At 39.2% G+C, this 22,766-nt stretch overlaps 3 protein-coding genes across 6 annotated transcripts; all 3 read right to left on the reverse strand.

Moving 5' to 3' along the window:
• Positions 1–4: 4 nt before the first annotated feature.
• LOC138616657 (troponin T, cardiac muscle isoforms-like) lies at positions 5–14,465 on the reverse strand. Of its 4 annotated transcripts, none has more exons than XM_069691120.1 (11): positions 14,437–14,465; positions 6,406–6,426; positions 6,210–6,231; positions 6,036–6,096; positions 5,821–5,937; positions 5,635–5,712; positions 5,328–5,429; positions 5,115–5,221; positions 4,859–4,949; positions 2,827–2,867; positions 5–1,055 (listed from the first exon to the last, which is right to left on the reverse strand). In XM_069691120.1, the coding sequence occupies exons 4-11, from the start codon at positions 6,084–6,086 to the stop codon at positions 1,016–1,018; spliced, it is 627 nt and encodes a 208-aa protein (XP_069547221.1). In that variant the 5' UTR covers positions 6,087–6,096; positions 6,210–6,231; positions 6,406–6,426; positions 14,437–14,465; the 3' UTR covers positions 5–1,015. The 4 variants fall into 4 exon arrangements, with proteins under 4 accessions (XP_069547221.1, XP_069547220.1, XP_069547219.1 ...); XM_069691119.1 differs by having other exon boundaries at positions 5,115–5,224; XM_069691118.1 differs by having other exon boundaries at positions 6,406–6,429; positions 14,437–14,451.
• LOC138616654 (cilia- and flagella- associated protein 210-like) lies at positions 8,953–13,391 on the reverse strand. The gene is made up of 2 exons (XM_069691114.1): positions 13,335–13,391; positions 8,953–11,929 (listed from the first exon to the last, which is right to left on the reverse strand). Exons 1-2 carry the CDS (start codon positions 13,380–13,382, stop codon positions 9,875–9,877), a joined length of 2,103 nt encoding a protein of 700 aa, XP_069547215.1. The 5' UTR covers positions 13,383–13,391; the 3' UTR covers positions 8,953–9,874.
• Positions 14,466–19,829: 5,364 nt separating the features above from the next.
• On the reverse strand, positions 19,830–21,468 carry LOC138616659 (troponin I, slow skeletal muscle-like). Its single transcript, XM_069691122.1, has 5 exons — positions 21,209–21,468; positions 20,996–21,127; positions 20,783–20,872; positions 20,488–20,664; positions 19,830–20,127 (listed from the first exon to the last, which is right to left on the reverse strand). The coding sequence occupies exons 1-5, from the start codon at positions 21,287–21,289 to the stop codon at positions 20,023–20,025; spliced, it is 585 nt and encodes a 194-aa protein (XP_069547223.1). The 5' UTR covers positions 21,290–21,468; the 3' UTR covers positions 19,830–20,022.
• Positions 21,469–22,766: the final 1,298 nt, after the last annotated feature.

A 22,766-nucleotide genomic window follows, 5' to 3' on the forward strand; every position in this document is an offset into this window, starting at 1 on the left:
TTTCTCACCTCTTGTCATACCCCTTTAAGTTTTGGCTGAAGAGTTTGAAATGCTTCCGGGCAGATTAGCAACACGTCTCTCTTATCCCGTTTACTCCACCCTCTTGATTTATTCTGATGTTTGAGAACAAGATATTAGAACCAGGCTCTGCAGCTGTTGTTGCACTCAGTGTATTATGTAATTGTTCAGTAGAGTTGAACTTTGTTCCTCCACAGTTCTAAACACATAATCCACCCCCAGGAGGGAAATCTCGGGTCGCCGGTAATATTTAGCTTCATGAGACTTCTGGCACATCTGATCGCTTTTCTTAATTATTTCATTTAGTGCTGATAGATTTATGTGCTCATTTAAGACGAACATTGCCCGCAAACATCAAGCCTGCCTGGATGACTAATATTCAAAAGCCATCGGTAAAATGGGATTTTAGCCAAAGTAAACAAACCCGAATGTGCCACACGATAAATTCAACACAAGCCCAATTTTGGCAAACCTAATCTGGCCTCATAAAAGAAGGTGCGGCTTTTAGAATGATCATGCAGTTGATGCTCAGCCGAAAGTTCCCACAAATCGAGAGCCCAAAGACAACAGATGAATAACACACTATTCCCAGTTTGTTATGTAAAGGTTTTTTTTTTTTTTTTTTTTTTTTTTTTACTGGTTGCAATCACAAACCCTACACAGAAAAAAAAAACAATTGATTAGTTTCAACTTTGCTTTTCAAAGTATTCTCAAAGTGACAGTCAGTCATGGGACAAAAATATTAGATTAAATTAAAAAATATTCTTTCAGATTAGTGTCAAATTAACAAAATGCACCACGTGATCTGCTACAAGAAACTGTTTGACTGCTACATTTCTTCAGGTGAAATAAGCATGCACTTCTTTTCACAGGTACGATTTTTAAGAGCGTCTTAAATTTTCAGTGTTGTAGCTTTGTTCTTGCATGTTCAAGTGTTTAGAAAACATTATTCGTGGATGCCTGACGTCGCCACTTTTCCTCCACTTGACGTGTGATGTTACTTCCTCAGGCCACGCTTGGTCCTGCTGCCCTTTGAGCTGAGAATAAAGAGAAAGGCGGCAGAGATTCATCAGACCAGTCAGCACACGATCACCTAGGTAGTGCTCATTTGCACTGCTCAAATGCATATTCCCTTTCATTGGAAACACACAAATATATGTGTTGAATCATATCGGCTGAGCTGAGTGGCTGCGGTCATTGTGCCTTTCCTTCAAACGTTTGAACACTAGAAATTCACTTTTTATGGAAACAAATCACTCTCTGTAACTGCATTCAATTTCGGGGAAATTCTTGGAAATGAAAGGAAACTGTAATCCTAACGTTTTGATTTAATGAGAAGCAATGTATGCTCATAGTTTGAAAAGCTTGGCTTTAAATGTTTTCCTGAACTTGCATTGAACATCTGCAGACCATAATCGTATTGAGAAGGCATTGTGAAACTGCCGTTCTCATTACATTAGGTAAGAGTCTTTTTTGCTTGTCATCCTGTTCAACAAAGCAGTAAGTCCTTGTGACACTGTGTAAACGGCAGCGAGTTGCAGGACGAGAGTTTTCCCTTCTCAAATGAACATTTTTAATTATTTTAATTTAATTTGAATAATTTTCAATGTGTAGAAATGTGTGTAATTTTTTTTTTTTACTGTACTACTTAATTTTCAAGATTTATGTTTTAGAATCTCATACTTCAAATATTATCTTTACTCCTTTCAGGGACACGACCCCTAGGTTTAGAACCTCCACCCTACAAAAAGCTGCTGCAGCCCTCGGATACTGGAGCAACTGAAGCTTTTCATAGCGGTGTCCTGTTGGAAGGGGATTTGTTAACAAATAGCTGACTGCTATCTTTATCTGCTGTTGCTACACAGGTTCTTGACCCCTGCAGTTTACCCATGAAAGCATAAACTGATCCATTTTAGGTGGTTACAAGTTATAGTTTTCGGCATCTATGTCCGACAACTTATTATTAAAAAAAATGAATATTAGCTGTTTTGTCTGAATTTGGATGAACTTTGCATTTAAGACACTATTCGATTCTATTTCAAAGTTAAAGTTGTTTGAAAAGTTCAATTGCTGTCACGTTGTTGTTGGTTTGAAAAGCAAAATTCTGCAGATAAAAAAAAAAACAATTCTGGCATTTGTATAGTTTTGTTTGGAGTCCTCATTGTAGTACATTGTGGTGCAGCGTACAGTACATGAGATCAACAGGAGGGATGATTTGGATGGCAGCAGGGATCAGTCACTGTTTTATTGTGAGCTACATGAACACGGATGATGTCACATGGCAGACGAGATCTGTCAGCTGTTGTACCTCCATCACAGACCATCTCTCACCATTGAGACTGAATATATTTGTTGTTCACGGATATCCCAGGCTGCCCCTTTCTTAAAATACCTCTCATCTGCGAACCCTTTTTGTTTCCCCGGTCCTGTTTGGTCAGGTGTGCTCAGGAAACTTTAGCCGTGCTGTCGGGCATCTGGCACAATAACCCGGTTAATGATGCCGTCTCAAACAAATGGAGACCGGTGTAGTAAGAAAAGCAGGGGGGAGGGGGAATGGGAGGAGGTGGAAACCTGATGAGATCACTACAAAAACCTTTACATGAGGTCAGACTTTGGATTCTAAGCAGGGTTTCCCTGATTATTATTGTGCGTACTGTTTGCTTTCTGTCTTTTCTCACTTATTTGTCATGGTTTTGTGTTTCCGCCCATCTGGGTGAAAGGTCTGCTGTCCAAAAAAATGAAATAATTTATTACCACTTGGTTTCATGCAATACATGTGTGAGAAAGCAGAAAGCAGAACAGACTTACGTTTTCTGATGATCAGTGACCCGATTTCTCAGCACGGTGATCTGTGCAAAAGGAGTAGAAAAGCAGCAATACTTTACATCATAAAATGATTACATCGTCATTAAAAAATATGAAATTCCCTCATAAAAACTTTGCGAAATGTAATAAAAGGAACGGCTGAGATTTTCTTCATCCCAAAAATTTAAAAAAAAGTCATATGTATGACATTTTTTTTCAGTCCAAAAAATATAAATCACTTAAGACTTTAGTATGTCGTATAAAATATGAAAAATAAGTCACACAGGTCGTCCAAACCGTCATACTATAGTATGACTTTTTCATCGACCCAAAAATCACCAAACAGTCATACGATATATGACGCCATATGATGTTTTTTTTGGGCCCAAATTTTTTTTTAAATACTTAATACTTTAGTATGTTGTCTAAAATATGAGGAAAAAGTCCAGGCGTAGTGTTTTGTCCACAACGTCATACTATAGTATGACTTTTTTTTCATCCCAAAAATTTGAAGTTATGCTAAGGCATAATAATCAAATAAAACCGAAAAAAAAACAACCCCTATTGTATACTAAAACAGGCACAGTGGAAGCAATGTATGTATTCATCCAAAAACATCATCAAAAAAGTCATACTATAGTTTTTTTTTTTTTTTTTGTCACAGTTCAAACTAAGGTGTATAAAACCAGGAGTGTGATGAGCTCTCAGTGTACAAATATAAAACGTGATATTCAGCTTTAAAATACACAGGTAACACAAGGAAACGTCCGAGCTTCATTTTTTTTTTCGTTACTTTGCGTTACTTGTTACTTTAAGTTTACTTTGCGTTACTTTACGTTTACTTTGCGTTACATTGCGTTACTTTTCGTTACTTTATAACAGTCCCCCGCCCTGAAGACCCCTGTGTGGTAATATTCGCTCATAGTCATAGCGCCCCCTGTTGGCCGGTGGAAATGACACTTTTCATACTTTCACATTCTACGTCGAGCTGGTTGATCCCATGAACCTAAAGTCGGGTCACAATAACCTAAACATGTAGTTGATGATATATTGAGACATTCGTTCGACTTTGTCAATGGGCGTCGCCGTGACGATGCGGCAAAGTTGGATGTCTCGCCGTGACACAGGAAGTTGATGTTTAAGATCAACGGATGCTTGAAACCTCACGAAACGTGTCGCACACATCCGGCGTGGTGAGAGGATACATCTGATATGTGTTTTGCGAGTGGGCGTGGCCAAACGGCTCGCCAGCGCCCCCTGCTGGAGACAGGAAACGAGACAAAAATAGCAACTTTAAGCGGGGATACGCGGCGCGCGGGAGTGCGAGGGCCCGTACATCACTGCTTGCAGTTTTAATTTTGATTATTTTTCTTTCCTTTTTGTTTTTATGGCAGTAATACAGTTTAGTATCCCATATAGATGAAACATAGCTGACCAAAAAAACATAGGCTCACTCCTAATTGTTCCATTACAACAGGTAACTAGCTCAACGTAAGAGAGGTCAGTTGCAGTAACTTATTTTGTGGGGAATTTCCATGACTTGCTGTTGTTAAATTGCCACATTACAAAATGTACAACGTTGTATGTGAATTTATTAGTTCATTCTGCACCTGCAAGAACAGGTTTTGTGTAAAGATAAGGAAAAGCCTTTTGGAAAGCTTCAACTGGCCAATAATCAAACGAACCTGTTAGTCGACGACTTTTCCAGTAAAATGTTTGGATGACTTCTTTTTTTTTTATCATCAGTTTCTCTGTAGTTGTCTTTTCTCTGCTTTTGTTGGGCAATGCTGCAGCACTCTGGAACAGACTATTAAATCTGTCATATTTCAGTTTTTAGCACTTCCACTGTTACTTTGTCTATTTTTTTTATTTTTTACTTTATTCTCACGGCAAAGTGCTTATTTCGTAAGAAACCTGTTGGTAGATGTTGACACAAATCTCTGTCATGGTCTGTTTGTATTTTGGCCTGCAGCCTACAATCTGTTAATTCAGTGTTTCTGATGTTGTAATGAGACAACACGACTTTCTGTTTTACCTCGTACTTCTGCTTTGTGTACTTGCACTGAAGTTCAAACTTCTCTGCCTCCAGTTGGCGCATCCAGTCGCACAGTTCCTTCGCTTTTTCCCTGTGTCAGCACAGACGGTAATGTGAAGGCAGTTTATTGTGTTCAGATGATAAATGAGCTGGAATTTGATCTGAGATTGGTTATGGAAAATATTTCAAATGAATTGACAGAGCTCTAATTATAAATTTGGGTGAAAAGTCAGAGTTTTTAATTGTGTCCTTTTACCTGAGTTTTTCCTCCTTCATGTGATCGATGTTTAGCTCCTTGCGCCGATCATTGAGGACCTTCCTCTTCTTTTCTCTTTCCGTTTGTCTTTTTGCCCCTGTCTGTGTCTGCTGGGTGGGTATGAAGCACACGTGGTGATGCATATTAATACACAGCATGTCGTATGCCTCTTATCAGACTGTATGACGTTTTAATGATCAACAGAATCATCACATTGTATCCAGTGAAACTCAGGTTGGACAGAATCATCTTCTTCCTTGCATCATCATCTGCTTTCTTCTTGGCTTCTTCTTCTTCTTTTCTCGATTTCTCTTCCTGGAGGGCAAAATGTACTTTTGATCATTCAGTTACACTAATTTGATCAGTAACATTAATGGAAATTGGCCAAATTAAAGTATAATTCATAGATAGACGACTAAATAATCATGTATTTACTTTATCTAGATATTTGATTAAATAGTGTATTTTAGTTATGATCTGTAAATGTGATTTTAATAAAAACGTTCCTAATTGTACATACTGCTAGTTTGTTCTGCCGTTCTCGTTCTCGCTCCGCTCTGATCTTCATCTGCTCTGCTCTCTCAGACCTGCGTTTCTCCTGATACAGAAAAGGACCAAAACAAATTCTGTAAACGCAAACTGTAACTTTAACACCACTTATTGGATCCATGATAAACTGCACATGCAGTAGAAGACACAGACGTACAATTCGATCCGTGAGGTTAATAAGTTCTTCTTCCTCCTTCTTTCGCTTCTCAAAGTGATCTTCAATCAGAGTCTGCAGCTCAGTCAGGTCCTTTTCCATTCGTTTTCTATGAATGTCCTGAAATCACAGGAAGAAATGTGAGCTGAAAAAAGTTATCCAAAGCCCAAAGAACAGCTTGCAGCAGTAAATGTGGATCAGTCCTGAGATGAGCTCACATCAAAGTCCACTCTTTCTCCATCTGGGATCTTAGGAGCTGCCAAAGGCATGAAACCAGGCCTGAGAAAGATGGAGAAAAAAAAAAAGAAAAAGTGTTTTGACTTGGTCATGTTTCCAAAGTTGATTTAAATTTTAGTTTGACTTATACAAATATTTGTAAACTCTGCTCGTACTTTTGCTTGGGCCTCGCCTCTCCTGTGTATCCGTAATAAGAAAAAACAAAATAAAACCCTTAGTTTTGGAGAAAGCTTATAAAAAAGAAAAGAAATACTTAGTGCATGAAAAAAACCCACGCAGCAACATTTTTCTCTTCCGACTCACACGCAGACACACAGACGCCTCTGCTCTTAGTAAATAAGCTATTCATACCTCCTTCATTTTCTTCAGCATCTGCTGAAAGAGGAGAAGGTCAGTGATAAGTCAGCACTTAGTGAAGCAGACAAGCTGCAGAGAGCTCACACTGACATGTAGAGATCAATGACACTCCAGACAGCTCTAAGAGATAAAAACCAAGGCTACTAAAGACCATGACCTTTAATCCTCCTGCAGACTGCTGGTCCAATGATAAGAATCTCTTTAAAATGTGTGGGTTTCATATGTTGACGATGGTGCTGATGTATTTTCTTTTTAACACTGATTTAATTCAAAACTAGCTGAGGCCAAATAATCAAAGTGTGACTGTTGACTAACACTCAATATTCTCCTCTTGGTTTTTGATTGAAAGGAAGACAAGGTTGTCAATAATGTGGGAGTTGAAAGGAACTCATGCGCACATAAGTGAGATGATCATCTGTCAGTGCTGATGGACAAGAAAGGCATGCAGGTGTGGACATGTTTGTCTTCCAGAGTTAAAAGAAGAGGCGGCTTTAGATTATCATCACAGATAACTTAAATGTGTTGAGTCCCTGCCCGGCAACAAAGACACAAACAACGGATTTGTGTATGAGCACATTGTGGTCATTTTTGTTGCTCATAATGACCAATTTTTTGTCATAAATTATTATTATTATTTTTTTTTTTTATCCATTAAAAAGAAAACAGAAGAGTGTCAGAGTAAAATAGCAACTAACAAAAGACAGAAAGGCATCAGTCCTGTTTCAGACGTGTCTGCTTAGTTTTGTACAGAAAAAGCAAAATGTAACTGAAAAATGCTTAAAATCTGTCATAATAGATTTTTACCTTGCACAAACCTACATAATTTATGTTTTGGTGTTAAATATGCTGCTATAAACCAAACTGTGCAACTCAACAATAACCACATTTTCAGCAGATACTATGAGTACATTGATGAACAGAATCACAGGTTGTATTACCACCGCTCAGTGAAAACCATGTATCTGCAAATCTGGTCATTTAGTTCCATGAAGCATTTATAAAACAGTTGGATAATCTGAAATATTAATTGTCATGAAGCTGAAAACAGGACTGTCTTTTCTTAGCACTTGAAAAAATTATGTTTTTCATGGAATAGCAGTCTAAATGTCTTAATTATGTATTCTAAAAATTACATTTCAATGTGTTAAAACCAAAGATATGTCTGTTTATAACTGGCATGTAGACGTATTAGCATAAGCAGTACTACCGTCCACCTCCTTTTCTACCTCCTCATATATATGGAGTATATATGGATTTATATTCTGACTTGCATTGTTGAAATGTTCTGTACTGGTCTGCTGTTTCAGTACATATTTTATCCACTCATTCCTCTATAAAAAATATATATATATATATTCGTAATATAGTATGTTTGGCTTGATTTCAATGATGCTCATGCAATGTTTTTTTTTTTTTTTTTAACAATGCTGTCCAAGTAAATACGTTCCATGGAAGTAAATCCAATTCCAATGCTGATTATACATTATAAAATAAAATATTCAGATGTCACTGAAGCATGAAAATGTATTTTAGAATTCTGCCACCAGCTTTCCTTCAGTTACTTCTAGGTTTTCTGCTGTGTGTTAACCTCATTGGGCCTCTGTGGGAAAAAAAAAAAACATCCTAACCTTTAGTCTCCCCGAGAGAAACTCAGCCTCTTTTCACTGCAAAGTAGGTAAACCAACCTGCATGTAGGAGGACCTCTAACAGGCCTGAAAATGAAAGTGAGCATTGTGCTCATGCTGCTTCCTTCCCTGAGGTCCTCTATTGAGAACATAACCTGACCTACATTGCTCACTAAAGCCCCTTCTTCACTGACGGTACCAGCTCGGCTCATCCTCCACTCGCTTTGGGTCTGGTTTTCCATTGTCACTGGACGGTACCTGGTACCATCGATATGTGTTCAGAAGTCCACTAATATACCCTAACTTAAGCTAATAGTGCAGTAGAGTCTGAAAGTAAAGTATCAGCAGAGCATTGTGTGTGTGTTATAGGTGCAACCATTTATTGTCATAGAACAAAACAGAACAATCTATATAACATGACAAACATTAAACATTGTAAGATGTCTTATGGTATAAATAAGAGGCTAATTATTTTAAGAAAACACCATTTTTGTTTTTGTTTTTAATTAACTATTCCTGCCCTGTGTGGCAGCCAATGCACTTGCAGAGTTATATTTACTGGCCTATATCTGTTCTAAAGAAATTCGGGTTTAGAGGAGTATCAGCTTGTGGTGTCACATCTAATAACCACAGCTGTCAGTTTTCAATCAAATTCAGCTGAATGCAGTTATGCAGAGTATATTATTCTTCAAAGAATTCTAAATGAAACAGTCAAGATATGCAACAATTAAATTAATTAATAGTTTTCACATCACAGTTTTGACAAAATAATTAAATACATATCAACTACAAAATTGCTTTGACTAAAATGTATATGATTTTGTGTGTTTTGTGTGGATTTCCTGTCCTGACGGTGGAGCTGATCTCAGCATTCACAGGAAGCGACCCCACGGCAGCCTTTTTAAGGCCTATATTAATGAGAGAAGGACTTGTTTTAAAAAACGGTATGACTGCTGTATTCATGCTGAAACTGTAAATGTGCAAGAAGGCACGGGTTACTGTATCCAAATATCATCTGCGTTAAATACAGCCTTGTTCCTGCAGTGGTAGAAATGTTAGTCGATACATCATATATTTTTGAATGGTTTATTTTATTTTTTTTAAATATTACATAATGTTTGGGGTAGTTTTATTTTGATGTTTGGGCATTGCAGTTTTTTTTTTTTTTAAATAGTTTTACTTTTTTGGTTGGTGCTGTTTGATTTCAGTGGTTGCCTCCAAAATCAAACCCCTATCCAAATTTTTTTTAAATAAAACTATAACTGCTTGTGGAAACAGGTGAAAGGACAGTTTTTGGGGGCTGCTGTCTACTCGTGGAAAAGGGTGAAAGGACAGTTTTTGGGGGCTGCTGTCCACTTGTGGAAAAGGGTGAAAGGACAGTTTTGGGGGGCTGCTGTCTACTCGTGGAAAAGGGTGAAAGGACAGTTTTTGGGGGCTGCTGTCTACTTGTGGAAAAGGGTGAAAGGACAGTTTTTGGGGGCTGCTGTCCACTTGTGGAAAAGGGTGAAAGGACAGTTTTGGGGGGCTAGTAGTTTAGTAGTAATAGTAATAGTTTTACTTGTTTGGTTGGTGCTATTTGATTTCAGTGGTTGCCTCCAAAATCAAACCACTATCCAACATTTTTTAAATAAAACTATAACTGTTCTTTCTAGGAATTTATGTTTGGGGCGGGGGTTAACGTAATTAGATCAAGTTAATTGACTATAGCCTATGTGTGCAGCTGTGGCTCAGGGGATAAACGCGTTGTCTACTAACTGCGGGTATTGCGGTGTGTTCGGTCAAAGATTTAAATTGTAAAATAGCTATTGCCATTTTATCTACACTCGCGGGACGTTTTCTCAAAATTTGGTGATATCTGTTCGGCGTCGGTGGAAATTGAATCTCATGTCCTCGTCGTCTGAATCGATCGATTGAGTCTCGGTCAGTGTCTGTGAATGTTCCTTTGAGGGTTGCTGAGAGGCCTTGGTGTCAGTGTCTGTGCATTGCTTTTGGTCGGTGGAAACGGGTGGGAGGACGGTTTTTGTGGGCTGCTCTATGCTTGTGGAAACGGGTGGGAGGACGGTTTTTGTGGGCTGCTCTATGCTTGTGGAAACGGGTGGGAGGACGGTTTTTGTGGGCTGCTCTCTGCTTGTGGAAACGGGTGGGAGGACGGTTTTTGTGGGCTGCTCTCTGCTTGTGGAAACGGGTGAAAGGACGGTTTTTGTGGGCTGCTCTCTGCTTGTGGAAACGGGTGGGAGGACAGTTTTTGTGGGTTCCTTTCTACTTGTGGAAACGGGTGAAAGGACAGTTTTTGTGGGTTCCTTTCTACTTGCGAAAACGCGTGGGTGGACAGTTTTTGTGGGCTGCTTTCTACTTGCGAACATGCGTGGGAGGACAGTTTTTGTGGGCTCCTTTCTACTTGCGAAAACGCGTGGGTGGACAGTTTTTGTGGGCTGCTGTCTGCTTGTGCAAATGGGTGGGAGGACAACATTTGTCGGCTGATGTGTGTTGGTGGACATTTTGTAGTCGATACATCCAACGTACTCCCGTTGAGCAAAATTCTGCTGTGCGGGTTCTCGAGGTTGTGGTAGACTGCTGGACTCCTTGGCCTCCATTGGAACAGGCGTGATGTTGAGCTCCGGATGGAGTAGAGGGCAATGCAACATACAGTGTTCGAACAACGGACCACCAGTCTGTTGGTCGTCGGACACCTCATCCTCGTCTGACTCATCTTGAGGAATGTCAAGGAGTCCCACAGCTTTGAGAAGTTCACCGTGGAGATGCTGGTGACGGCGTCGTTCCATCTCAGAAGCCTGTTCTGCGATCTTCGCTTCGGTCATTCGTTCCTCCCTCCTCAGCTGCTCAGCAAAGGCTTGTTTTTTTGCCATCATGGCAAAATTGACGTCGTTAACACCGATCCTTTTTTGTCTCTTCTCTTGATCCTTTTCCTTTTGTTTTATATTACACAAGTATTCAGTCTGGATTTGTTGTTCACGCCACTCCCAATTGTTCTTTTGCTCAGTTAATTTTTCCTCCTCCTTCCGCCGTATCATCGCATTTCTGGACTCTGCTATAGACTTGAACATTTCAGCCGTTTTCTCCTTGTTCTCCTTCCGCTGTTTAGCCTCTTTGGCTTTTAGCTCATCTAAACCTTCACCCATGTTACTCTGCTCCAGAGCCATCAACTCAGCCTGCTTTTTCTTTATGGCTGCCAAATTATCAACTGCTTTTTCTGAGCGTAACTGCTGCTGTCTTATTCTTTCAGCTTGGTATTTCTTCCCCAGCTGAAACTTTCTGTCCATTTCACGCTGAATTTGTTTTCTATATTCATCCATGTACAAGCCTTCTGCCGTTTTGTTTTTCCCAAGGTTTTGTTTTGAGATTTCCTCAAGCCGCTCTGTTGTGGCTCTTTTCTTATACTCTGCATTTTGTAAGGCCCGAGCTCCAATCTCCTCTTCATATTCTTTTTTCAGTCTCGTTACATAGTCTCCCTCTTTTCTTTTCAGTTCTTCCGCCATCTGTTTCAATTGTTTCTTCTGCCTTATTTGTTCGAGGTTGTAATATGCGACATCCCGCCTTTTACGGATTTGCAAGCAAGCTTTTTCCTCCCCTTGTTTTCCAGCTTCTATAGAAAAACGGGTCATGTCCTCGTCAGCCCGCCTGTTGTACTCTTTTTCTTCTTTGACCTTTTGTTTCTTGAACTGTATCAGCATCTTATTTTCCTTATTGATCAGTGCTGCATTGACTGACTGGCTGAATCCTTTGTCACTGCCATACTGTTGAACCTCCATATATCTGGCTCTATCCGACTCATCCTTCTCTGCAGCAGTCTTGCTCGGGTATTTCCTCTTCACTTGGTTCTCAGATGGTGGGGCTGGCTTCCAATTACTCAATTGGGCCTCATTGATTTTATCCTGTGACGAAAACACCAGAGCCCTGTAAGTACATCTTTGTAATGAAGCCATTTCAGACAAAATGATCGTGTGTAAAGTGTTAATGTAGTTGATCTTGTAAGATCGTGCGCGGTGTGAGAATGTGTCCTTCGTTCGAATTATTATGTAGTCAGAGTGTGCACAGAGTGTATATAGTCTGGTCCTCTTGGCTGAAAGGAAGGCAATATGAATGGAATTCTTTGAAAGCCAATTAACTAGCCTGATTATGACATCATAAGAATAACTTCTTTGTTGTGTTCTAATGCCTTGGTTACTGTTGCTAGGCGACTGCAACTAGGCTCCTCCCTCTCCGCTACTGTTGCTGTGCAACTGCAGCTAGGGCCACCATTGCTGATGACATTCGAAAGCCATTTTCTAGGCCCTGCCCTCTTGGTTACTGTTGCTATGCAAGGGCAGCTAGGGTCATCACCATAGGGTTTATATAATTTTTTTTAAATTACATTTTTTTTTTGTAACAATAAAATCTGGCATATAAAATATATTTGAATTTAATATAAACAGTACATTACAAACACATAGACTAAGCTATTAAAACGATTTTTGTTTGAAAACAAGTCAGTCAAATTAAGAAAATAAAAAAAATTGGATAAATAAAGAGGTCAGAGGTCTACTCTTCAAAACATCCTCAGCTTGTTTGGTTTTTATATATTTTAAGCCTTTAAAAAAAAATAAAAAATGAACTAACTCATTCACGAAAACTGAAATAAGTGCCCTGACAATGATACATCTTTGGATAAACTGCTTAACTATCATAATAAGGCTGACTTCTCAACTTCTTTCATGAATTACAGACTCAATAAAATGTTTTCACAAAATGTTATGGTTTCATTAGCTAAAGTCCTTCCTTTGTGTCAGTGTTCTGGCTGTCCATCTGAAAATATTCCCATCATTAATTATATATTAAGCTTCAAAAAGCGGTGCGGGGGGGGGGGCGTGTCTGTTTGATTGACAGGCCTGTGGTGCAGTCAGGTTTCCACAATGGGTGGGCTTGGTGTAGCGTCCTTTGCTTTCCAATCAGATCGAGGTCAGATCCACCACTCGCTCCACCTCAGCTAGTCCCAAATATGGTCACTTCTGGCTCCAAACTGCTCCCAACTAGCATGACGACATCTCAGCGAAAGCCAAGAAGTCAAACTCGAGGCTTTCCCTGCGTTCCGACTCGTATACTATTTCTTTTTACTTTTAATATGTACTGCAGCTACCCTTAAAAAGTATGTATTGTTGCATATGGTATGTAAACAATTGGGACATTTTACGTAGTCATAAAAATGCACTTTGAACTTTGACCCTCTTGGGTCATATCCATCGTGATCCGTTGCGCGAAATTTGAAGTAAAAAGAAAAATGATGTGCTTTAGGACAACTACTTTTATTTTTAATGCTTGTTCTTCTTCCTTATTTTGCAGGCAGAGCATTAGCGCCACCGATTGTCTCGGCGGCTCAGTCGATGTGACGTATCTTCCACCGTGCAGAGGATTGTGGTTCAGAACAGCATGAGTAGCCTGCTGGCCTGCATATGGCAAAACACAACGGGATGTAGTGGGACATCCTGGTACTATTGGCATACTACATTTAACATACTATGTATTAGGACATGCTGAATATTTTTCTGGCATACTAAATAGTATGGTACTATGGATATTGGAACGCAGGGTTCGTTACGGTAGTTCACAAACCAATGGGTGACGTTACTGTTGGTTGCCGCTTGATTCAGAGCAGTGCTTGCCCTCGAGGTGTTGTGCTCACACGACTGAAGTCCAAGGAGAGACACGAAGTCCAAGGAGAGGCACGAAGCCCACAATGAACTTTTTTGGCTGTTTTTGTCAGTGGAACATTGAATTGTAGAAGTAAAAGGCAATTTTGTTGAGGTGATTTTGAAAATGACGTTATGGTGGTTTCATGCGGTGTTCACTATAATAATGCCTTGAGGGGGCCCTTTGAAGTGGCAAAAGACAATCCAGAAAAATGCCTGAAACCAAAAGCGAGTTGAGTTGAGTAAAGTAGAACCGGCACCATCAGGGAGACAGGTGCTGCCTTGTTTCAGGAGCAGCAGGCCGCACAGTGGCCCTCATGGACAGAAATAGAGGTACAACCCTTTATGTCTTTGATGGCGACCCATTGCACCATTTAAACTGAAAGGACAGATCCACTGGGATTTATATGAGGTGTACAATCTCTTGTCTCAGACAGAGAGGGCTGGCTGAGAGGACAAAGGTCAATCTGTCAGAAAAGCTGAAGGACAGCAGCTGCCTCTACAGTGGCACCATCATGCCAAAAATACAGTAAGCTGTGCGGCGAAGCCAGCAGCTTAACAGATGTAGTGCGTTAAGAAACTAAGAATGTTTAAAATGCAAGGCTCAAAGTGTTTAAAGCAGGTAACAGTGGCAGAAATAGTAGTCTCTTAAGCTTGATGCATTCAAGAGCAAATTGCATTGTTTTCATAGATATTGTTTGTGTTTAAGTACATACCAACAATATCTTCCTCTCCTTCACACCACAAAGAGAGGCAAAGAGCAGAGGTCAGCAATGAACTTCACAATCACAGTAAATGTGGGCATGGCATTTCTAATGTACATTCATGCAGCATTATCACAACATACATGCATCTATTTGAAGCTGCTGTTTAGCATCACATTTTCTCAAGAACAACATGCAGAAATCTGCAGTCTGTAAACGACTGTAATTACAAAGTGTAAAAACTTATCTGGCCCGTGAGTGTGCGTTCATAAACTGACTTACGTTGTCCTCTGAAAAATAAAAATATTTGCATAACAATTAATTCCATCTGTGCTGGCATCACTTTAACATCACTCTTATCTCTGCAGAGATGAATCATGTACTCACTCATATGTGGCGTCTTCTGTGTCTGACATGTTTAGGATGCAGCACCTGCACATGTGAGCGCAATACCTGATTCTGCATCTATGACAGCTTGAAATTACATGTATGAAAGGTGCAAACATGCTACAACTGAGGATTTTTAGATTCGATATAATTCCAAAATCTCCGTTTACAGTCTAAAAAGACAATAAGAAGAGCAGCCAGACTTACCCAGATCGTGCGATGTGTGCTTCAGATGTAGTTCAGTGGGGAATTGTCAACTGTGTCCTTCTCATGTGGGCCGTAAGCTTTTAAACCCAATAGTAGATCACATGGCGGCAAGCTGCCCATGTCTACAATGGGTGGGCACATACCTGCAAACAGATGGCAGATAGCATTAACCAGGATGGGAAAACATGCATTCTCCATGGACTTGCATTGTCTATTTTTACCTTTTCAAAACCTCGTTCGAACAGCGCAGGATTACTGCTCCTCAAAAGGTTTCAGTTTCTCAGGTATGCCTGACATTAGGTAGGTTGTCATGGTGAACCTATTCCTGTGTGCATATGAATTCACGGAGGCACGGCTCAAGCTCCTCTGATTTCCAAGAAAATAAACTTCTTGCTCATTGTTACTTCATTCTGTGATTCTGCCAGTCAATACCACATCCTCAAATTTTACTTGCAGTTTATTCCCGAAGAAATATGTGTTATGCAATCAAATTATTAGGCATTATTCCTATTACAGCGTGTAAAGGCAGAGACGGAAATAAAACTCCTTTTGCCTTTAATCTAGTCTGCCCTCAGTCCTTACATGCAATAGCTTGTATTAACAGCACCATTTATGAACATGCCAAGCCCTTTGATACTCCCAGCAGTGTTTATGGGATGTAGTATCGGACCCGCAGTCGGGATGATGACTCAACAACAGATGTTTCTTGTGAATGTTGCTCTGTTTGTGAGGGTTGTTGAAAAAAAGAGATCCTCTTACAGCCCAACTGTGGCTTTGTTAACGGAGAGGTCGCTGTTTTTTTTTTTTTTAGATCCTCTGCCAAATCCAATCCACCAAGTCTTAAGTGTTGTCTAAGTGACTTCACAAGCACTGTGTCAAGTGTCTAAGTCAAGCTACATACGTTTAATCTCCAGAAGCAAAATGAAAAGTTAATAATAAGTGTTTTAGGTCTCTGACAGCTGACACTTAAAATGACAAAGTGTGTGTACATTAATGTACAACAACTTATGGTAGGTCTGTTCATGTTGTTTTTTTTTTTCCAGAATTAAGTAATTTCTTTTTAGGCCTAATACAGATATCAAATATTAAGATAATTATTGTTCTGAAGGATTTAATCAAGTCACATTAAGTCATCAGAAAGTAAAGTTTTCATAAAGTCCACAGAAATCTGTGCACAGTTTTGCGTCATGATATGTTGCAAAACCGTAAACTTTTGGCACTAAAGGACAGTTAGTGTTAATGATTAAATATGTACTGATGGAGCACTGTTGGTGAAATGAATTGCAGTTTACTGGAGATCTGTCACAGTAAACTTCACACTGGTGGAGTTTTTGAAAAGCTTTTAGTGAAAGGAAAGGGACGCCAGAGGTATTTTGGCATCATGAGTTTTGACTTTCAGAAAAATGTGTAAACAAAAGCAACGACCAGAATCTTAATTTATTAGCTAGATAACAAAAAGTGTTATTATTTCATGTATACTATATTTCATGTAGGCTATGTGTGTGTGTGTGTGTGTGTGTGTGTGTGTGTGTGTGTGTGTGTGTGTGTGTGTGTGTGTGTGTGTGTGTGTGTGTGTCTGTTTGCAACACTGTTTACACACAGGCCTTGGGAACGTATTTGTATTAAGTTGTTTCAATCAAATTCGAATTTGTCATTTTTATGATGTAAGTTTGACTCAAGCCTGGAGTCTACCGTCTGTTTCCATTTTTTGTCCTGGTTGTTTATATATGATAAGAAAGTTCAAATGTTTGTTCCCTAAATAATTGAGGCGTTTGAAAGCAAATAGTCAAATGATCGATTTTCTTTGCTGTTTGTAATGTAAATAGGAAGAAAGCTCCTGCATATTGTACATAAATACTGTAAAATTGTAAAAGCTGCAAACCCTCTGACTGCAGAACAGGTGAATCAAATCTGAGGTCACAGAACAATCACATGAACAATAACCACAGAAAGGTCTCTAACATTAGTTACAATACTTTTTATGACTTTTTGGTTATTTCATAAAATTAAACTACAATAGTTTGCTTTTAAATGTTTATTTTACGTTAATAAATTCTGTTGAGTGTGGTACAACAAAACTTGTCAGGAAGAGTTATGAAGGTCAGCCAATCACAGCTTTAACTTCCAACCACCTTCCTCTGACTGAATAAACTTTCTCCTCCTGATTCAAACCCCACCCATCTGGCACCTGAGTCAACTGAAACAAACAACATAAAGCCTCAGGCCTATTTTCATTTAACCCTGCATGGCACCAGTCTGGACAGAGAGCCTCAGCTCAAACAAGTCTCCTTCAGGACTTACTGTGTTATTAATACACCCTCTTGTGATTAATGTTGTGTTCTGACGTTACTAATTGGTTAGAATTATCTATCATTATCTCAGTAAACCGACTGTGAGCTGATACTGCCACCTTGTGGTATGAAAACGTACATGGATGGACCAAACCATCTGCCTGGACCACAGACGGTATATAAAAAGGCCTGGACTTTGAGGTAAAACCCGAACCAGAGTTATAAGGTCTTACAAGGTGCCATAGATCAGTTATTTGTCAATACTTGTGATAATCAACCATCACCATTATTGTCTAAAAGATAAGATAAAGATTATTCTGTGCCAAGACTGCCCCCTTAATAAAATACAATGCAAGGCACCGTGCAAGGTTTACCATGAACCATGAAGGTGTAGAGGTATTGTCGATCAAACTTTCTCACTCTATAGTTTCCCTCAGAACACTCAGAAGCGTTTTCTTGATTCTGGTAAAAGACAAGAGAGAAGTTAATAAAGAGAGTCAGGCAGAGTAAAAAAAATAAAAAAATAAATCAAAGGATAAGACATCCCACATCTTAATGCATTTATATGTTTTGCATCTAGTTTTAGTAGCAGCTTAATCTGTGATCCAGTTCAGATAAAGCTGTTTGAAGCAATTCAAATGGAAAACATTACATTTTCAGATAAATACTATCCCTGTTCGAGCCATTTTCTACTTGTTATCCTATTCAAATTCAAGCATTGTTCATTGATCTGTTAATGTATCTGTTTTATATGAATAACAACCAATTAGAAACACATGATCATGGGAGCTATATCATTCATATTCTTGCAGGCAGTTCAAATGCTGCACCGTCTTGATCATAAACTAGTGTTCCTCATTAAGTGTCTTCCTTATGAGTTGTCCTCATTCCCTGAAAAAGAAACAGCCTGAGGGACAAGCAAAGGTTTTTGGTGCATTGAAGGAAAAATGCCGACTTGTACTAGGGATGTTTTAGCCAGGATTACAGCAAATTCTGGGATTGCGTTCAAATTCAACCCACTCCTTCCTCAGCTTGATTACACAGACATAAAAAAAAAAAAATCTGTATGAAATAGGATTTTCTATCAATATGATAATAATTATTTCCATTTATTAATGTAATGTTTGGTTTTGTGTGTTTGACTGCTTTCGTTGCAAATGTTATTATTAACTCAAATGTGGTTATATGGTAAAAGTGTTTTCCCAAAGACCACCAACACAAATGCTGCCTTTTTTTTTCTTTTTTTTTTGGCAACAGCTGTATCCTGATGTTCCCAGACTAGAAGTCACTGTGTAAATATATGCGTCTAGCCAAACTCCACTGAAGATTAAGTTTTATCCTACTGGGCGTAGACCTCAGATTCATTTTCTAACCATTAGAACAGCTTTAACCATTCAGTATTAATCACTTGATACGCAAACTGTACATTTAGAAAATAACTACATTTAGAAAATAACGCTTTACTTTAATTTTATTGCACTGGTTGCTGATTGGAGCAAACAGATATACGAGTTTCCAGAATATACCGCAAAGGAAAATGAAGCTGTGGCCAATAGTACAACATCCGTGTCAAGCCCAAATTTAATGTCTTTTGTCAAAGTTAGTCACCATCAGTGGATCAAACTTCCTGTCTTATTTCAAATGAAAGTACATATTTTAAATCAAAAGTCTTCTCGTGTTCAATAAACTGTCCAGTCATATATGTTTTGACTTCTTCTTGTTAATAACAGCAAACAGTGAGACGTTTGGTTCTTTATCAGAGGGGCTGAGTGGCATGAAGCCCTGAAGACCAGCTGCTCTGCTGACATCCACTCGTTGCAGCAAGTGAAGCGGGCTATTTAAACTGCTGATGCCCCGCCCACATGGTTCACCAGGTGTTTGAACAGGATGCTCAACCCGCTGAAGTGCGGCCATGTCGTCTCAGGACAGCTTTGTATTTGTAAAGGCAGTACTGGAGTTCGTACAGGTCCTTGCAGCCGCTCTGGGACTCTGTTTGTGGCCCTCAGGTGAGCTACAGCTGAAGTTTCCTGTCCTGCAAACCATGATGACAGACTTGACTCCAACCAAAGGATTCATTCCTCGCTGGTATCAAAGCCTCCTCACCAGGTACGTGTATGCTGTTTGTGCTAACTTGCATAATGTGAGTGGCTGTCTTGCTGATTTGCATGTTGCATGTTGCATGTTGCAGTTCTCTTTGCACCTGTTTGCAGTTATGCTGTGGTGTGTTTTTTTTTTTTTTTACCTTATTTGCATTTTAGAACATGTAATTGGATTCTTTGTGGTGATGAGTTTGACTTCTGTGTGGTTCTTGTTCTGGACTAAAATAGGAGTTAAAATAGGAGTCTGGTTGTTGGGCCAGGATTTATATCCTAGTTAAAAGTGGGTCTTCACTATGCATGTGGCAGTGTTGTTTTTCACTTGGTTTCATTTTGCTGATTGCTGAACTTTTGCTGACAAAAAAACTCAGAAATCACTCCAAGCTTTTTTTTTTTTTGCAAAACCAAAAAGTTACTCAGAGAGTGTGAGGAGAGACTGCATGTGTTTATTTCAGGAAGGAAAAAAACATTTTTGAGACAAAATGCTGAATATAAGATACCAAGACCTTGTGAGGTGTGCAGGTGTTGATTTTGGGCCTGGATTTGCCTTTTTGGATTCCAAGTGATGGTATTTTACATTAGATGTAAGCCAGCTGTTTGTTCAGTGACACTCTCCTTTACTGGTTGGGGTCTTTTGCTGCATCGAACATCTTCTTGCGGCCCTCCATGCCTGACATGGCTTCCACGTTCTTCCTCCAGTCGCTCACCTCCACTGTCTTCTCCTGCAGCCCACACAGAACAGATGTTACATGTTTATGACTCTAGGGTAGTTAGATTCAAGGAAAACAATGTTTTGTACGGTTAATTTGAAATTTGTATGTATATTTTTTACAGCTTTTGGTCTACAATAACTCCATTCCATGTTTTTGCCTGTGAAGCCTTTTTATTAATAGATTAATGTGTTGCACACTTTGTCAGTCAGCTGAAGACCCAGTGTGCAAATAGGAAAAACATCTCAGCTACAGCTGCAGTTTGTGTGCCGTGGAGAGTAAATTATTATATGCATCATTGTCTTTTGGCCACAAACCGGCTCCTGATGACACTTTAGTCCGTATTTCTGCCGGTCCTTTTCCTGAACTCACCTTTTCTGTGTCGTCCTTCTTGACGGACTTCAGGTTAGCTCGCAGATCCAAAGACACCTTGTGTTTGGAGCCCAGTAGGGAGCGCAGGATGGCGTCAGCAGAGACTCTCACCCTCCTCAGGTTGGGTCTCTTGAACTTCCCTCGCAGGTCCAGCACCTTGATGTTCAGGTCTTTGATCTGTGGGGAAAGTATGGAGGAAAGTGATGTAAACACTGTGTCATATGTGCAGCTTTGAATATGAATATTTGCGGTTGACGTAGACATTTTCCATTTTCCTACAGTCATGTATTCTCACATCTCTGCTGTTGTGCATGACCTTGGCTTCGATGTCATACCGCTCCTCATCCACCGCATCTATTTTGGCATGTAGCTCTTCACACAGTGTCTGTGTGGGAAGTAAGAGAAGTAATTCGTTTGATACTAATGTCACTCCATGCATGAAATAACTATATTTCACTAAGCATAGGTAGTTTTAGTGTGCGTATTAGTGGTAAATGTGCAATGATACCTGTAGCTCTGATAAGTACATGCTACTGGTCTGCATCGGAGGAGCTTTATCTTCCAGGTAGTTTTCTTTCTGCTCCTCTTTTTCTACCATCTCCTGCTCCAGCTCCTCTTTGGCCCTTGCAACCATCATGCTCTGAAACACCAGACCCAAAGTAAATCAAAGTGTTCGATTGACTGACAAAGCTGCTGGTAAAAATTTGTGCCGAGAACTCGCCTTCAGCATGAGCTTGCGAGAAGCTGAGATTTTAGATTTCCTCTGCAAAAAAGCACAAGATTTGATATCATACTGTGACATTTATTAGTCTACTTTAATCCTAATGTAAGTGCGTGTATTTAAAGTAGTGGGATTGTTTTGTCAAATCTTACCTCTGGTCTGTGGATAGAAAAGAACACAAAAGAAACAGGCAATCAAGATCAGCGTTCACGTATAGACATGAAGAATCAGCAATTCTAGAATGAGCTATTGTTGTCTTTAATTTGTTTTTCTATTGATAAAACCCATGTGCTGTATGACAGTATGACACTGATGCTTTCAGCTGGCAATGGAAACAATGGCGGAAACACAATACACTTACGGTTTCTCAGGCATCTTGGTTATTTCAACTCCCCCTGGAAGACAAAAATAAAACCTTTTGCCTCTGAAGTGCTCGACAGCGGGGACCACTTGGGTCTAGAGCCCCAACGGGTGTTAACTATAGTTTCCATTTTAGCTCCACTATACATTCATTCCACCACAGTCAGCTGTATAGTGTTACAAGACAGGAAATATACCTCACTTATAGATCTGTTAAGAACTGTTATCTTCCCTTAATATCCTTTAGAATTCATATTGATGTGTCAGTTGTTCCGTAACATACCAGTGGTTGATCCTTGTTTTTGTTTTGTTTATCATTAATCTTTATCAGTCATTAGTCCTGGACAGAATCATCCAGTCGCCTCTCAGAGCTGATAGCACACTCTGCTGCCAAAAAGCTAAGTGATGGCAGATAAGAAGAAACATACAAGACCCCCCAACATGGCAGCTCTTCCTGATAACGTTTCCTCTTTTCAACCCCACGACCTGAACTTTTTTTATTTTGCTATTACCAGTTAACTTTACCAACCAACTGACCAAATAATGAATATTAGACACAAGACAAAGAAAAGCAGAACTTCCTCACAATCTAGAAGCTAAAGGGCAAAAACATGTTTGTGAATTTTACTCAAAAAAAATACTTTTAACAATCGACTGTGAAACTACTTGCATAGTTCTCTTGAATTGATTAAATAATATTAGGTTGTTGTAGACATATTATTGCAAATCGATGAATAGGACTGCCTTATGGCAATTTTTTTTTTTTTTTAATAAAAAATCATTTGTATCTTTGTGTGAGGAGGACTGTTTTGTCAGGTTTCTAATTCCCTTGATTAACTAAAGAAACGGCATTCCTGTCTCTATTTAATCAATTAACAATTAATACATTCTATACAGAATTTATATTATCACAATATTTATCAATGCTGCCATATCAAACTACATATACTGATATACTGTGGGAAGGGATTTGATCAGTATTTCCTTTACATTAAGTGTAGTGTCGTTTAATTAGTTAATCAATTACTATATTTTGTTACGATTGTGATTATTGAATAATAGTTTAAGTTTTGGTTCCAGCTTCTCAGCTGTGGCTATTTTTCTTCTTCTTCTTCTATGATGGTAAACTGAGACTTTTGGAGTTTTTAACTGCAGTTTAGAAAAAAACCAAGACATTTAAAACATCACCTTCAATTCA

The sequence above is a fragment of the Brachyistius frenatus genome, unplaced genomic scaffold (assembly GCF_029030835.1).
Source record: "Brachyistius frenatus isolate BFR_SWC_R1_liver_20210118 unplaced genomic scaffold, ASM2903083v1 Contig_10, whole genome shotgun sequence".
NCBI lineage: Eukaryota > Metazoa > Chordata > Actinopteri > Embiotocidae > Brachyistius > Brachyistius frenatus.